At 51.4% G+C, this 17,155-nt stretch overlaps 1 protein-coding gene across 7 annotated transcripts in view; it reads left to right on the top strand.

The window, feature by feature from the left end:
• The window catches only part of LOC133396587 (TRAF2 and NCK-interacting protein kinase-like), a 36,721-nt gene that overhangs the window by 10,344 nt on the left and 9,222 nt on the right, over positions 1–17,155 (top strand). For 3 of the 7 annotated variants that reach the window (XM_061666594.1, XM_061666593.1, XM_061666596.1), the window contains 16 exons: positions 284–338; positions 530–608; positions 991–1,166; positions 2,731–2,797; positions 2,865–3,063; positions 4,218–4,334; positions 4,734–4,820; positions 6,337–6,549; positions 8,287–8,529; positions 10,589–10,753; positions 12,302–12,559; positions 13,516–13,622; positions 13,689–13,804; positions 13,884–13,975; positions 16,126–16,313; positions 16,715–16,829. In XM_061666594.1, coding sequence (XP_061522578.1) covers positions 284–338; positions 530–608; positions 991–1,166; positions 2,731–2,797; positions 2,865–3,063; positions 4,218–4,334; positions 4,734–4,820; positions 6,337–6,549; positions 8,287–8,529; positions 10,589–10,753; positions 12,302–12,559; positions 13,516–13,622; positions 13,689–13,804; positions 13,884–13,975; positions 16,126–16,313; positions 16,715–16,829 — 2,277 coding nt within the window. The remainder of the gene's footprint in view (positions 1–283; positions 339–529; positions 609–990; positions 1,167–2,730; positions 2,798–2,864; positions 3,064–4,217; positions 4,335–4,733; positions 4,821–6,336; positions 6,550–8,286; positions 8,530–10,588; positions 10,754–12,301; positions 12,560–13,515; positions 13,623–13,688; positions 13,805–13,883; positions 13,976–16,125; positions 16,314–16,714; positions 16,830–17,155) is intronic. The other 4 variants (XM_061666595.1, XM_061666597.1, XM_061666598.1 and 1 more) reach the window with 4 other exon arrangements.

The following is a 17,155-nucleotide window of genomic DNA, read 5'->3' as shown; positions in this document are numbered from 1 at the left end:
CTAAATAAACTTAGAAGAATTTATTTTGATTGCGGAGTTGATGCGCTTTCATACGAGCAAACTCAAGACGACCTCGAAAGGTTTTTTTTGGAGGCGGCGACGTGTTGTTTGCTTGTCTCCCTGCGGAACGGTCCGGAACAAGCCGAGCGAGAGGGGAAAGTGTGTTCATGTGCGAGGACGGATGGCGATGTTTTTATGACTTAACACGTACACACGGAGCAGCTAGCGCGCTAGCACGTGAGCAGGAAGTGAAGCTGTTTGTTTTTTGTGTGTGCGCGTGCAGAGCGATCTGTGGTCGCTGGGCATCACGGCCATCGAGATGGCCGAGGGAGCGCCGCGTAAGTTGCGAACTTCAACAAAGTTCAGCACCGAGCGCTCCCGTCAACATCCTGTAATTCTTCTTCTTTCTTCTTTCCCACTTGTCTTTTCTTTCCTTTCCTGCATTTTCCTTCTTTTTCTTTTTCTTTTGCGATTCTGCCTTTTTTCCTTTTCTCGTCCTTTCCCGTCCCTCGTCCGGCGTCGTCCTCAGCGCTGTGCGACATGCATCCCATGAGAGCGCTCTTCCTCATCCCCAGAAATCCCGCCCCCCGACTCAAGTCAAAGAAGTGGTGAGTCCCGTGACGCAACGCGCACGGGAGAACGACTTCGGTCAGTGTTTCCCAACCGCGTTGACGAGTCACGCATTTAATGCGAGGTGGCTTGAGCCCGCGCACAAAATCAGCAAATCGGTGAGCTGTCAGCAAATATCAGAGGCTAGGTGATCAAAAAGACAAATCAGCCAACAGGTGAACCCGCGAGTCGAATCTCCTCGCCGCGGCGCGACAAATCGTCATTATTCCGATCTACCGCATGTACTTTTTCTGAGATCTTCGCGCGGCTACGGCTTCGCGCCCGGTTGGGAAACACTCACGTACGGTCGACGACGGGTTCCGGCCCACGCGCTCGGGAGGCTTCATTGTCGTCGTCGTCGTCGTCGTCGTCGCGGCGAAGGTCCAAGAAGTTCCAGTCGTTCATCGAGAGCTGCCTGGTGAAGAGTCACGGCCGGCGGCCGAGCACGGAGCAGCTGCTCAAGCATCCCTTCATCCGCGAGCTCGCCAACGAGCGGCAGGTGCGCATCCAGCTCAAGGACCACATCGACCGCACCAAGAAGAGGCGCGGGGAGAGGGGTGAGTTCCCCCGAAAACATTCTTTCAACTCCTGAAGCGATGCGAATGCGTGCGAGCTCGTAGGGCTTATTTCACTTCGTTGGCTTCGTTCGAGAAGTGAGGGGAAGGCGGGAAAAGTCTGCGGTGAGCGAGGAGGAAAATCCACAATACACGTAGGGCAAAAAAAGTCACGACTCGAGGCATTCGAGGCAGGATCGCCCGCAAAAGCCGTATTCCCGTTCCGAATGTATTGACGCGCGTGATTTAGGGCGTGGGAAAATGGAAGTTCATCTTTATATTCCAACAGCAGCACCGGTGGCGTCAACAACAAAACCGCAAACGGTCAAGTGAAACAAAAAATCGGAAATACGACAATAACCCAAAAAAAGAACAACCGAGTCAATCAGAAACCCCCGTGAGTATTGTCTTTTTCCAAATGTTTTTGGAATGACTTGCGTGAAACCCAAAATTAGGGCCCCGCCGATGTGGATTTTGTTGAAGCCGATGCCGACGTTCACATTGGCCGGAATACAATTCCAATAACTGAATCATAATTTAATAAATACGAATACGTAGAAATCAAAACTCGGTATTGTTCAATTCAAAATGTTCACTCAAACCGGATAATAACAAAGTCTCCGAGCTTAATGCTAACGGATGCTGGAATGCAAAACGCCATAGATGGGCGAATGGAAATGAGTATCAATGTCGGTGTCATTTTAAACCTCGATCCAGCCTTCGACGTGCATTTCTTCCAGGAGGCCCGAGCGCCGCCCGCCATGTAGCGGCACGACGTGGTGCCGCGCGACAATTCGGACTCCAGCTGTCACGATCCAATCTTTTTACAATCGATTATCCTGTAGATATTTCGACAAGTACTTGACTAATCCCTAAAAAAAAAAAATATATATATATATATATATATATATATCTCAATATCATTCTTTTTTATGGATTTAGTACCGCTAACCTGCATTTGATTTCTTCCCATTTGTGAGGGCTGGACTTCTACCCGTGTACGGTATAAAGTGTAAAGAATTTGAGAAAACATTCACATTAGCATTAGCGTGCTAACGAGGACCATTGGCAACACGAATCCCATTCAGCTCACTCATACGTCGCGTTAAGCGTACATTACACATCGAGTGTGTTAAAATCACTTAGCGACGCTCCTCTGTCGATTTTGCCGATGATTTCCACGGGCCCGACGCGGCGTCCGTCTGCAACCAATGTCCCTGCGCAAAACGTCGACAGCGGCCAATTGGTTCCGGGCAGCGCAAATACGCGTGGCTTCATATTTTTTAATTGCCTCCGGGCAGAAATGTTTGCGTCGACCGGTTTTTGTGGTCGACTTAGCTGAGTTAGCCGATTTTTATTTGACATTTTTTTTCTCCCCACGGCCCTGATTGGGATGCGCCCGTCGCCTTTCAAAACCCATCAAAACGGCAAAGAAGGCGAGCGTGCGGCACCAAACCGCGACGTAGCGGCTATTCGTCGTAATCTAACGCAACCGCGAAACGTTCATCAGTCGTGTGACCTTGAAAGAAGTCATACGTGTGACACGTGACATTTCCCACGACCGCAGACGAGACGGAGTACGAGTACAGCGGCAGCGAGGAAGAGGATGAAGAGCGGGACATCGGGGAGCCCAGGTACGAGCGGCGCCCGCCCGGCCGCCTCCTTCGACGCCTTCAACTCCTCCTCTTCCTCTTCCCGCAGCTCCATCATCAACATTCCCGGCGAGTCGACTCTGAGGCGGGACTTCCTGCGCCTGCAGCTGGCCAATAAGGAGCGCTCGGAGCTGATTCGCCGCCAGCAGCTGGAGCAGCAGCAGAACGAGGAGCACAAGCGCCAGCTGCTGGCCGAGAGGCAGAAGCGCATCGAGGAGCAGAAGGAGCAGAGGCGACGCCTGGAGGAGGTCGCCGCCCCTTTTCGTCTCGCTTTCTCCTTGCGAAGCCGACGCTTGTGATCGGCTCCCTGCGGTCACGTGCCCCTTCTGCTCCCGTTATCCCCAAAACCACCTCCGAGCGCCACCTCGTAGTTTCTCCGAGATTTCGAAAAGCTTCCGCTCAGTTACACTTTCGAACAAAGTGTTTTTTTCTTACACTAACCTATCGAGCTGCCTTACTTTGAGAAAGTCAATGAAATCGTTGCACGACCAGACGCGGCAGCCCCGCTTTCTACCCAAAGCGCCGCCATTTCCCGTCATCTCCCTGACACTCGGGTCGACGAACTATGGAGCGTTAGCGCGTTCGCGCCATCGAAGATTGGAAATCGTCCCGATTTGCGATCGGACGTGTCGATATGTGCCCCGCCGTTGCCTGGCGACCGGTCCGGGGCGTCCCCGGCCTCTCGCCCCAAATCAGCCGTGAGCCAAACGGGATGAGCGCTAGTTACAAAAATGGATGTTCCCGACAAAATCTGGAAAGATGATTTAAAAAAAAAAAGTGAGCCGTCATCTAACGTTGCCTCCGAATGACATGCACTCCCTCGCTCGACATCCATCCAATAATATTCACCTCCTCCAAATCCCGACACATTTGAATGGATGGTTGATTTTCGCTCATTCTTAGAATAAAACACAACCGAAGCAGTTGCACGAACATACAAAAGTGCATCGATTATTGCCTGAAAATATGCACAGGCTTATTTTTTCTATGTGAAAAAGACAACCAAAAAAAAGAGAGAAAATACAATACAAAACAAAAAGCATCCACTCTGATTATTTATCTTTTTAAGGCCTTTCTAAATCTCTTGAGAGCAATTCATCGTTTCAAGTCAGAACTGAGTTTAACTCGCAAAACTGAAACACATTTCGATGTTAGAGTAGTTCTCACTTTGCATGTTTTGAAAAAACAGAACAATGACGCCGTCCGTCAATTGCAGTTGAGAAGGAAACCCGTCGGGAAAAGGTCGGCCATTTACTGCTCTTCTTCTTCTTCTTCAGCTTCCGACCGTCGCGGGCGCCGTTGCGCGATTGCCGTTAAAAGTCCCCAAATAATCCGAACGGGCCCGAAACGAGGCCGCCTCCAAATTTCTCTCACCTTGCCGCTTGCGTTTTGCCGCCCGCAGCAACAACGTCACGAGCGCGAGATGCGCAAGCAGCAGGAGCGCGAGCAGAGGAGGAGGTTCGAGGAGATGGAGCAGATTCGCCGCGACGAGGAGAGGCGCCACGCCGAGAGGGAGCAGGTACCGCACGGACGCCGCCCGTACTGCGCTCGCTCGCTTCCGCCAGGGGGAGGACCTTTTCACAGCGCCGATATTCGCACCTGCGCCACCAAGAACTGCGTTACTGCCGCGCTGGCGGTGCGAAGCACAAACAAATTGAAAGACATTCAAATCTGTTCGAAGCTAAACAAAAAAAGTTGGCGCACAATAGTTCCAAACTTGCCACGAAAGGGGACGGCGCCACTTTTCCGTTCCCTCGACGCTATCTGCCGTCTCTCGGCCTTCGAAGAGCCGACGACGCGCGCTTCAGCTTTCGGCTTTCTAACACCTTTGCCCTCTTCCTCCTCCTCCTCTTCCTTTCCCCCTCCCCCCGCCGCCGTCTGTCTCGTCTCGCACCGCGCGGCGCTGCGCCTGCGTCAGGAGTTCATCCGTAGGCAGCTGGAGGAGGAACAGCGGCAGCTGGAGATCCTGCAGCAGCAGCTCCTGCAGGAGCAGGCCTTACTGCTGGTACGGTAACGTCGTGGCCGCGATCGGGCAAAGTCAGCGACATGGAGAGCGCGTATAAAATGCATTCTTTTTGAACCATTGATTTCCCACGCAACCTCTTAATAAAATGCACTTCAACTTGTTAAAAGCCACTTTTTCAAGTTTCTCTTGTTTTCGAGAAATGGGAGACGGTCGGTCGTGTAACATCACTTTGGGGTGACGAAAGGAAGACTGCGTCAGTCTCCATGTGATTTACTTGGCACTTTAAAAAACAACCGCAGCTGCAACAAAGAGGTACAGTCCCAAAAATAGCGTACGACACAAAAACAAGGGAAGCACGTCAAGCTGTTCAAATCCAAGCAAGAAAGTTCGTTTGTCGCTTGCCGTCAGCGGCCGATTCTGGCACGCGCGAGACGTCGGGCCGCACGGGTCGGCGGAGCCGCGGGGCCTTTTCGATTGCGTCGCGTGTTCAGCGTTGGCGCTCGCGTGGGCATTTGCACGCCCGTGTGGGTGGACCCGATGTAAGAGCGCCAGAAGAGATGCGCCCACGACGGACTCAATAGGAATTTCGCGGCTGATGCTAAATCCATCCCGTTTGTGTAGCGCTTCTCCTCACGAGGGTCGCGGGCGCGCCGGCGCCCATCCCGGCCGGGTATCTTCGGGCGAAAGGCGGGGGACGCCCTGAACCGGTCGCCAGCCAATCGCAGGGCGCACCTAAACAAACAACCGTTGGCGCTCACATTCACACCTACGGGCAATTTCGAGTCTTCGATCAAGCTCCCGCGCGTGTTTTTGGGATGCGGGAGGAAAGCGGAGTTCCCGGAGAAAAGCCACGCAGGCGCGGGAAGAACACGCCAACTCCACACGGGCGGGGGCGGGATTTGAAGCCCGGTCCTCACGACTGCGAGGCAGATGTGCGAACCGGTCGGTCACCGTGTCGCCTGATGCTAAATCATCAACAAATATTTTCTATGAATATTTACAATAAGCTGTTCTGGTCATTTACGACAGTTGGAAGAACTGTCGCATCATGTGCAACATGTCAACGGAAATAAAGGCACGCAAATAATGTCAACAGTACTAACATTACGGTGAAAAACAAAACCGAAGCGCACGTACATTTAGTACAAGTACACACAACAGCTACTTTGCGGAAACAACAAACAATCGATGAGTAAATGAAGAATAAATATTGCAAAGAAGCGTAGCTGTTATGCTCATTGTTAACCTTCACACAAGTGCTACAAATCTTCTCTCTGGTCTGTGGGAGCAAAAACTCTAACTTGTTTGGGACCTGTTCTGCCTCTTCTTCTTGCTTGAAATCTCGCTGCGTGTCTTCCGGTAGAGCGCAGCGCTGCCGCCCGGCGTGTTGTGGCACAACGCGGTACGACACAGAAGGCGCACAAGTCTCAATTCAGACTTGAAGTATTGCAAAAAAATCGTCATTTACGAGGACATTTTTGTGTGTCTGAAACGTTGTCGACTCTGCGACGCAACTACGGCCGATGACGGGCCGTCGTCGTCTTTTGTGCTTCAGGAGTACAAGCGGAAGCAGATCGAGGAGCAGCGCCAGGCGGAGCGTCTGCAGAGGCAGCTGCAGCAGGAGCGAGCGTACCTGGTGTCTCTGCAGCAGCAGCAGCAGCAGGACCCGCAGCAGCAGCAGCGCCCCCCGCAGGACAAGAAGCAGCTGTACCACTACAAGGACCAGGCGCCCGGCGCCGCCAGCGACAAGCCCGCCTGGGCCAAGGAGGTAGGAGAGCACCCGAAAGCCACACTTGGGGCTTCACGCAAAATAACTTAACTTCTTCCGCGTCGTCCCGTGCGGTTCGGGGATTCTGTCACATTCTTCAGGTTCTATTTTGGAGCGATAAGATGTTTGGGGGGAAAGTATACGTTTTATTCAGGAAATAGAGCGCAGGGAAAGTAGCCAGCATTCGAAGTAAGGGCAGATTAGGAGTGATGAGATCCGGTAGACGCGCCGTCGCTTCGCACAACCGAAGCGCTTTACGGATGGGAAGGACGAAAAAGGTTGAGCAGTAATTGCAGCATTTGTGTGCGAAGGGTTAAGAGCTCAAGCTGAACGGCGATGCTGTGGAATCCTTCGAAATGTTGACAACTTCCAAAGTTGCTCAAGAAATGTGCATGTTCAAAATGGCTCTTAATTGGGGAATTTTATTGGGAACGTGTCCGAATTTTCCGATTGGGATAGTAAGAGTTCCCCATACGTCCCGAATGAGCTGAAGAGTTTGAAGTTCGAATTCGTAAAGAGACGTCAATATGTGAAATGTCCGCATCGATTTGGGGTCTTGTCGCGGAAAATGTGGCATAATGAATAATAATCCAATATAATGAGACTGTGATTGGGAGTCACCACATATTTTGCTGCTTTTCCCTTTTATTCCGTAGTTTCGGAGGTTCCGCACAACGTGCCTTTTCCGCTGCCGCCTTTTGTCGAACGTTGGTTTTGAGGTGAAAATCTCTAAACGGGAGATTGACACGATGTCCTGCTTCAAAATGTCCGCCGTGATTGTCCACGTTTTCAACAATTCTCGACTTTGTGCCCCTTGACAAAACGACCGGGAGAGAATAACCTTCCGCTTTAACAGGTTGGAGTTCGGCACCGGATCGGCGTTTGCTTTGCATTGTGGGAAGTGGCGGCCAAGACTGCTCGTGCGCTGAAAATAATGTGCTACCCGAAGTCATTTTTCTTTCCAAATATTCTTCATAAAGCGAATTGTTGGTAAAGCGAGTTTCCGCTGAATGTGCGAGTGCAGTGTTCCCTCGTTTTTTGCGGCGAATGGGGACCAAAACCGCAAAGTAGGATTTGCCACCCCCCCAGGAACTTTCATGTAATGAATGTTTCAATTATGTAAACGGTATTTATACTTTCCATATTTGAGACAAAGATTACAACGGTTCACGTATTTCCTTAACTCTCGAATTATAAAAGCAAAGCCATCATGGCGTGCCGCGGATGCATAACTTCCGCATCTTCTTCTTCCTCTCGGGCTTTCGCAGCGGCGCAGCATCGTAAAAGCGCTTGCTTAACTCATCCCAAAAATGGTCGCCTGAACAAAAAAGGTTATTGCCAACGCAACAGCGTGGACGAGACCGGCGAGACACAGCGAGGGAAGATGCCGGGTGAGGCCGCGATGGCGGGCGGCCCATCGGCTCGCGGGATAAATCCACGCGTGCTCTCCTTGGTCGATGTCCCGCCGGGAACCGATGCATGAGTGCGCGTACAGGACGGGCGTGTCCAAAGCCTCTGAGTCCACTCAGGGAAAGCTCCTCTCGCGCGCAGCGACATCAAACAACGCGTCTTTCCGCAATGTGGCTGCCGATATGGCTGTATTTTGTATTTCTTTGAGGAATATTTTGGAAAAACCCGCGAAGCACTGAAGCCGCCAAACGGCGAGGGAACGCTGTATTTGCCTGTGTGTACGCATGTTTCTGGTGGTCCGGTAAACGCTGGCGTCGCCCCCTGCAGGTGATGCGTCGAGCTCAGAGCAACTCCCCTCGCATCCCCCCCAAGAAGTACCACTCCTTTAGGCACGTGCGCGACGCCCACCTGGACCCGCTGCTCCTACTTCCTGGTTACAAGCCCCGGCGGCGCCGCCCCCCCTCCTACCCCGCCCACGTCAGCCCCTCCCGGGACCGCCTGCCGCGCATCCGGATCACCCGCGTCCCCGAGCCCGGGCGCGACCCTCGAGGCCGGAGTCCCAGCCGCCGGGTCAGTCGGTGCGCGGGCGGGCGTTGCTAACCGCTTCTTTTTTCCAAGCCCGCTAACGCTTCTCCGTCTAAGCAGGTGGCTTCGCTTCCTTTCCTCTCCGACCGCTGCTCCTCTCGCTCTCCCAAACTTTGCTGTCAGCAAAGTGTCGTCGTCGTCGTCGTCGTTTCTTAATCACGTTCTTCCTTTTTTCAGCTGCTTCTTCGAAACGAGTGATTCCCAACCAATGATCCAATTTCAGATTCAGAATCGTCTGTCCTGGCCAAGTGTGTTAAAACGCGAGTAGCTTACTAAATGTGTTAAAACGCGAGTAGCTTACTACTTCAGGAAATAAAGACAAATGTCGGAAATACAGAGGCTTCGAGCAATAGGAAGTGTCCAATTTTGCAGATCAGCAACAAAGGCGCAAATGATGCGGAGAGATGAAACTAAATTGGAACTTTGGTTTTCCTCATTCATCCTCTCCAAAAAGTTCCAAATTGTACGAAAACCAAAGCAATGTTTCCCATAGAAAATAATGTAAGTCGAATCAATCTGTTCAAGAAATACAATTTATAGAGAGTCATTATAGTTAAGCATACAGAAAACTGTCGGAAGTAAGAGGATAAATAACCATTCGACATCACTTGACGTAATCTTGCCATTAAAGCCAATGCAAGTCGTCGTCCCGATGACCACGCCGTAGTTGGTTACCACCCCCGACTGCGAAAACGGCCGATCCGTCCGCCGCGCGACGCGGCCCGACGACACTTGCGTTCACCGGTCCGTCGAGAAAACGCTCGATAAAGTTGGCACGCGCACGGAGCGCGTCGGGCGGGCGCTCGATTCCGGGAAACGAGCGGCCGGGTCTCGCGGGCAGGCGCTGCAGAGCAATTTCAAACTGGCAAAAACTGGGACCAAATTTGAAAAGCGAAGCTTTTGAAAACTGGCACTGAGGAAAAGTGCGGTTCTCCTTTGGGAGCAAGACTACAGTGAGAATGACACCGGAGAGATTTGCATATTTTTGCAAAGCGTACTTAACTGGTCCAAATCCTATTTATTGACTGCAAATTATGCGTCTTTTTCTTCTTCAATTTTCTTCCAGCGGAAGAGAATTTCATTGTAATTTGATTCCAAAAAAGTCCACACACATTCAAAGTCACGCATACTACAGTGTAGACCCCGAGTGGACCAAAATCAAACCTACAGCTCACATGCACATTTTGTATGGGTATCGTTGTTCAATCGTGAAAAAAAAAAAAATCCTTTTCGTGTCAATGCTCGAATAATCAATGGTATAATTGCTCAAATAATTGATTCTATTGATAGCGCAACAGAACGCGCACGTTCTCTTCAATTAAACGGGCGCACGTTTCGCACGTTTGAGACGAGATCGTCATTGTTTCAGCATTCCTCATTTTTTGGGTTTGGCTCCAACCCAACGCAACCTTTGACCCCGATATCAGCACAAACTCGAAGCGGTCGTCCTCTCCTTCCGCGAGGCGAACCCGCGAGATGTTGCCAGTCGTCGCCATCGGCGCAAAGATTCTCCAGCGTTCCGTTGGTTCACTTCGCGGCTCAAAGACGAAAGATTGTCAGCTGCTGTTTTCATTCATGTTGGCCCAAAAAAAGGCTCACAGGGTCCAATTGTAACTAACTCAACCAACTAACTACCTGTAACTAACCAGCACTTGTTCTCCTGCAGGCTTGTTGTTGTTGTTTTTTGTTTTTTTTTATTTGCGTGTATGCGCTACGAAAACGTCTCAAGCCGCCGAAGTTGCCCCGACACTCACGCCGGCCCCCTGGCGGCGGCGCGTGTCGGGCAACGGCAGACAGAAGCCGACCGATTTGATTGGCAGGCGAATGTCGATCTCGATTTCAGCCTGTTGACTTTTTGTCCGCACATTTTAGTGAACGAACTTCAAGTTCAGCTTTGGAGAAAAGCTGCCGTGGCGAAAGACACGTCTAAGGTCACCAGGGTCAAAGTTCATACGGCCGTCAGGTGCCCCGCTGCTTGTCGGGAGTGACTGAGTTGCGCACGTGTGTGCGTGCGTGTGTGTGTGTGTGTGTGCGTGCGCCTCAGGCGGACGAGCGTTTTGCGGCCAACCGCCAGACTTCTCCTGCGTTGCAGCACAAAGTGTCCAACCGGATCTCGGACCCGTCGCTGCCCCCCCGATCCGAGTCCTTCGGCAGCTGCGCCATCCAGCAGGCGCGGACGCCGCCCACGCACCGCGCCGTCGAGCCGCAGGTGGGTGCGCGCGCCATCGCTACCTCTACGCCTCGATAGCCGCCGTCGATCAAATGGGATTTTCGGAACGTTTGAATGTGATCCTGAAAAAAAAAGCAAGACGCTTGAAAGGAGGCGCTAAAGACATTTCATTTCAAGATGGGTGATTTGGCCTTAAAATGAAATATCAGCATTTCGTTTTTTTCAAAGGGAGAAGAATAGGTCCTATGTGACCCCACACTCGAGTGTCAACATGGTATTCTGATGAATATTGTGTCCGCGGAATCCGAATGAAAGCGATCCATGTTCATCCACGTCAGCGCCGCCACGTTGGGCAAATTCGCCTTCTGCCGTCGATCGAAATGAACGTCGCGTCGTCTCTCGCGCTCGCCGGAAAACAGGCGGCGGGCGCCCCGTCCGTCCGTCTATGCTGCGAGAACGAAGACGGGTTGATGCCATCTCCACGGCAACACAATTTTTGCAAGTTCCGATTCAAACCGTCATTTCATCGGCTCGCAGTTCCGCTGCCTGTTTTCCAAGTTTGCTCACATTGTGACAGCAGAGGGCGATATTTCCCAACATGGCGGCCCCCTGACATGGATGAAAATTGATCCGTTTAATCCTTATTCCCCGAATGCAATATTAATCAGAAGTAAGCTTTTACACGATCAGGATTTTTGGGGCCGATCACAGAGTTTAAAAAAACGATCACAAGATGGAGGAACGTGTCTATTTAAATGACCTGTTCATTTACTGTACATACTTGTGTACTTAATTGCTCCAAAAATTACATTTCCAATCAATAATGTATCTTTGTTCCTCTATTTATGCCAGTGAGGCAAAGTGACAGACAGAACCAATGAATGCTCTTCGATTAGAAGATGGCAGGAAGTCAACGCAGTCATGAATGGATCCACATTTTGGGACATTTTTGTTCGTTGGTGTGCCGTGAGATTTTTCGATTGTACAATATGTTCCTTGGCTCCGTAAGGTCGGAAGTCGCCGCTCCAGTCACATCGTGGATTCTAATCGGTCAGGTCGAACCGACACGACAACGTGACCGAAATCGTGGCTGCTAACTTACTGTAATTCAATGACTTTATTTACAATTAAATGACTTCACCCACTCCGAAACTTGAGAGCACGATGCGACAGAACGGCGGCATGTTTACGTCCGACCGTTAGCGATAGCACTAGCTTGCTAGGCTACGTAACGTTTTGTTGCCCGCTTGCGAGCCGTATCGTATTCAATGTACGTGAAAGATACGTCAAGCGAGCCTTAAACGAACGTCCTCATCGACTTGTACAAATGAGGTCAAAGTTCGATTGAGATTTTTTTTTTTTCTCATTATGCGTTTGTTCGTAGAAATTCAAGTCACTCGTTTTCTTTTTTTAACAGTCCAAACGTGTCCTGACAAATAAACTGCAATTTATTTGTCCGTCCGAAAGTGTGAAAGAAGAAAACAAAAGACAAAAGTGCGTCGTGCGTGACGGCCTCTCCTTTTTCTCCTTCATCCCGCTCCTCCTCATCTTCCTCCTCCTCTTCGCCCCCCGCCGGCGCGGGCGCAGATGGCACAACCGGTGCAGGTGAAGAGTACGCCGGGCCTGTCGGGCTCTCAGTCTCTGTACGAGCCGCGCGGGGCGTCGTCGTCGTCGTCGTCGTCGTGCGCCCCGTCGCCCTCCCCCTCGCGCCCCCCCGTGCCCCGGCAGAACTCGGACCCCACCTCCGACACCCCTCCCCCCCTGCCTCTGGCACGTCTGGCGCCCCCTCTGGACATGCTGGAGCGCAGCTCGTGGCTGCGGCAGGACGACGACATGCCCCCCAAGGTGTCAGCATGCCCTCCCCCTCCTCCTCCTTTGTGTCTGTCGTCTCGTGTACAGTGAACCCATTTGTCGGCGGGTTTGATTTCTACGATTTATTTTATTCATTTAACGAAGTAATCACAGCGGTGCCTTGAGATACGAGTTGAATGAGTTCCCTGACCACGCTCAGATGTCAAGTCATCGTTCCCCGTTCAAGTGAATCCAAATGCAATTCCTCCCTTTCAGCCACGCCAAAATGAGTTTTTCTTTGAAGAAACGGTATTGGACTGTGTGACGCTCAAAACATCTGATCGCCACACGACACGGAAACACGGAAAACGTGAACACAAAACACGGCTGTCCCTAATGTATTGTCCTTCCTTGTTCTTCATTGATGGCTGGCAAAGCAGTTTAATGTAGCGTTAGCGCCGCCAACTGGAATTGACCTTCCACCGCAAGGAAACCAATGTGACTCGACAGCGGCCGGATGTTGCGAACTCCGCTGGCGCCATCTAGCGGCGGGGCTCCGAAGCGCACTCATATGTAAAATTAGGTCAAGTGACGGCTCGTGAGTCAAGGCGCCGCTGTATTTAATTCAATAAAAATACATTGGCACTACGTGTCAAATTGTTGACTTGATGCATTTTGTATTTTATTATTCACAATAAATAAAAAAGATGAGAACAGAAAAGAAACACTCCATTTTGAATAACTCGTTTTCGGGGGAAACAATCTGAGCGCACCAAATATTAAAGGATTCTTGATCATGTAAATGCTCAATGGGATTAAGAACGATTAGATTAAAGAACGGAGCGAGTCCGTATTTGGCCCCTGGGCCGTGTTTTGCTGGATACGCTAAGCTTAACTCCATCTGCAAACCCGAAACTTGCAATATCGTTTGAATTTGTCTTCTTAGGCACGGGTTCACTGTAGTTGTGTATTGAGGCGCACGTGTGACCTTGTCGACGTGTGACCTTCAGGTTCCTCAGAGGACCACCTCCATCTCCCCGGCCTTGGCGAGGAAGAACTCCCCGGGAAACGGGCCGGGACTCGGGCCGCGAGCCGGGGCTCGCCTCATACGCGCCAGGTACACGCACGCACGTGCACGCAACACACTGTTCTCTTTTATGAACGAGCGTTTGTGTCGTCGTAGCAACCCTGATCTGCGGCGGGCTGACATTTCCACGGATACGCCCATGAAGAGGATGAGCAGCGGAAGCTCGTCCAGCTCCAGCACCCCCAGCTCGCAGGGGGGGTCCAACGAGCGAGGTGGAGCATACGGTTCTTTTCGTGACTATTCCACCGTGGATCAGATTGTGCGTCAAGTGTCGTTCGTTGTCGTGCTCAGCGAATGCGGCCACCAAGCCCGAAGGCTCCGCGACGGCGTCTGACGAGGCCAAAGACGACAGCAGGGACGCGTCCAGACCCGGTCGGCCTGCGGTGAGAAAGCGCGTGCGCGCACTGTTCACGTTTTCCTGCTCACTGTCGCTCCTCTTCTTCTGCTCTCCTCCATCCATCAGAGCTATAAGAAAGCTCTCGACGAGGTCAGTGTACGTGGCTCCTCCCCCTCACTAGCGCGTTAGCGTGCTTTCTTAACCAGCGGGGTCCGGGTCGGAGTCCCCACTCCGGCACGGGGAAATGTGACCTTTACGTTTGAGTCCGTTTTTGATCCCAAACGAGAGGATGCAACCATTTCCCGGCGTGTCCGACGTGAGCCTGCGCTTCCTTCCGGTCGCGGCCAAAGACGGCTCGGCGCAGACGCCGAACCGTACGTCGACGTTGACGCCGTATTGGATGTGGCGATGGGAGAAAATGAGACGACGCCTCGTTCGTTTGCTGCTTGCAGAAGTAGCAACTGTTAATAATCATCATCATAATTGACTTTATTTGTAGACACCTTCCTGTGCACTCAAAGACAGCCAGAGCTCCCGACATGAAGACTGAACAACGACTTTTGATTGGATTCGGCCATTCTTCCATCATTTTGAAAACAGAATTACCAAACTTTGTGGCGAATATAATGAAGTCCCGTCGGCGCATAATCCTGCTAATTCCCGGAGCAAAATCAGCCTCATAACAACGAGAGAAGCCTTTCCTATTGAACAAAATTTCCCCCGACATGCTTGTGTGATTGATGTTAGTTGCTTTGCTAGCTTTTCTCATATTATGCGGGTTTCACAGAGGAAAAGGGCTGAGAAAAAAACAGAACAGGTGTCGAAGGGGAAGGCTGCACTGCTGGCTGTCTCCAATGTTTGTCATCATTAGAAGCTAAAATGGCCGAACTCACTGAATGTAAAAACAATTCATCCGATCCCGGTGTGTCCGATGGGCACTAAAACCACTTGCGTTAATTTACGGGCAGATCTGTCGCATCCGATATGGCGGACACGCCGACGTGTCACGGCACCCGGTCGACCCCCTCGATGGGGCCGTCTATGCATGTATGTCTATGTTCGCCGCCCCTCCCGTTTTGGGGATGCGCAAATTCCCTGACCTTTGACCTTTCCCCAGCATGCAGCACGGCCACGCCCCCTCACAAGCGTCCACCTCAGCAAGGCTACCGCACTCTGTGCGCTTGTTCTTTGGCTTTTCAACTGCACAGCCTTTGCTTTAACAGTGAAAAACCTGTGACTGATTGACGGCCCCCCCCCCCAAAAATTCAAGAATAATAATAAGTCATAATTGGAAGTGTTCCTTATCATATGAACAGTCGGGGGGGGGAAATGTTCATTGCCGTCCACATGGATGCCAACATAAAGCTGTAAAACACATGAAATGATAAACAAAACACAACGGAGGCATGACAATGAAAATAAAAGGAATACGACTGTGTTGCAAACCTACAAGCCCAATCCCAATGTAGTCGGGACGTCGATTTTGCAAGTTGTGCAAAATTAGATTTTGTGGTGTGTTGCAACCTCATGTTCGGTGCAGATAAGAGGAGATATTCATCAAGGTCGAAACCACAAAGATTCCTAACCGTGATTCCAAAACACTGTCATAACATTTTCAACTTAACCATGAAAATAAATACCTTACAGACGATTCCATTGAGAAGAAATGCAATGGAAGTGTAAGGACGCCGGCGTTCTTGTCACCAATTTGCTACGCACCAAAAGTAGCAATGACTACTTTCCTGGTAGCCATTTTATGACTCAGTTCTACCTCGATTGGGTGTTCCCCCATTATTCGCGGCTGCAAACCCTGCCGCAAATAGCAAAAATCCACGAGCAATTCACACCTCCCCAAAAAACGCTTGCCTAGAAATCTCACACGATTGTGCCCGAGCACCACTTTTGTCTAAACGAAGCGACTCAATTGACTTCAACATATTTCCTTGGCACCAAAGTAATGCTTTATTGCTTTGGCGTCAAACCAGCAAATGGGATATTTTTGTTATTGTTTTCTTGTTACCCCCCCCCCCCCCCCCCCCCCAGCAAATAATGGGTCCTGAAAAAAAAACTGCAACATTTGAATTTACAAATGCAGAACTACACACGTGCAGGGGTTCGCTGTACCGTAGGACGACAACATGCGGTTGTGAACTCCTATTTTCTGGGAATCAACAAGGCGCTTTATGCATCCGCCAGGACCTGACGGCGTTGGCCAAAGAGTTGCGAGAGCTGCGCCAGGGCGAAGAAACCAGCCGCCCGCCCGTCAAGGTCACCGACTACTCTTCGTCCAGCGAGGAGTCGCACAGCAGCGAGGATGAGGAAGGAGACGGAGAGGGCGGAGCCAACGACGGAACCGTCGCCGTCAGCGACATCCCGCGAATCATGTGAGCGTTTTACATCGCCGTGTGCGTGACATTGGAAGGATACGTTGACACAAATGACAACGAAAAAACGTCAGCTAGCTTAATGCTAACATACAATGTGAAATGCCATAGACAGCCTGACGGAAATTAGCATCGACGTCATGTCGTTACAAGACAATAAGGAATGATACACAGCAGCATCGCACGTGCACACAATATATGGCGTAAAAGTTTGAGTTGAATTGAATTCCACTTGAAACAAAAAGCATGAAACAGACGCGTTGCGACTGTGAACATTCGGACGCGGAAATGATTCGCTTATTCGTGACGCGACCTCCACACGGCGGAGAGAAACATTTTCTCTTCCGAAGACCGAGGAGGTTGCAAAGAAAGAACCGAGTCGTACCCAAAATGTGTTTCAGGCCTGCCGCCAGCCAAGGTGCCGACGAGTCCCCGGGCATGACGGGAGGCCACGACGACTCGCACGGCGACGCCTACGGAACCAACTCTAAAGGCGGCACACTGATGATGCGCGAGGTGAGCGCCCTCTCGTGTTGCCACTGTGTTCTGTGTGGGTGGCGTGGCGCGGCACAGGCCGACCGGCGGGTCGTCGCCGCTTCCTATCCGCGTCGGCGTCGCGTCCCCGGGCGAGACGCTTAACCCACGTCGCCTACGACCGAATGCGGTCGGACGTTTGGTGCCGTAGGCGCGGAATGGCAGACCGCCCCCTGCAGGGCAGCGGCGGCTACACGAGTACCTTAGCGGCACCGGGTGTGACTGCGGAGTCGATGAATAATGCCTAAAATTGTAAAGCGTCTTTTGAGTGCTCAGGAAAAGCACGATTTAAGTGTAATGCGCGATGA

The sequence above is a fragment of the Phycodurus eques genome, chromosome 21, assembly GCF_024500275.1.
Source record: "Phycodurus eques isolate BA_2022a chromosome 21, UOR_Pequ_1.1, whole genome shotgun sequence".
Lineage (NCBI taxonomy): Eukaryota > Metazoa > Chordata > Actinopteri > Syngnathiformes > Syngnathidae > Phycodurus > Phycodurus eques.
This window is presented reverse-complemented; position numbering and strand designations above follow the sequence as displayed.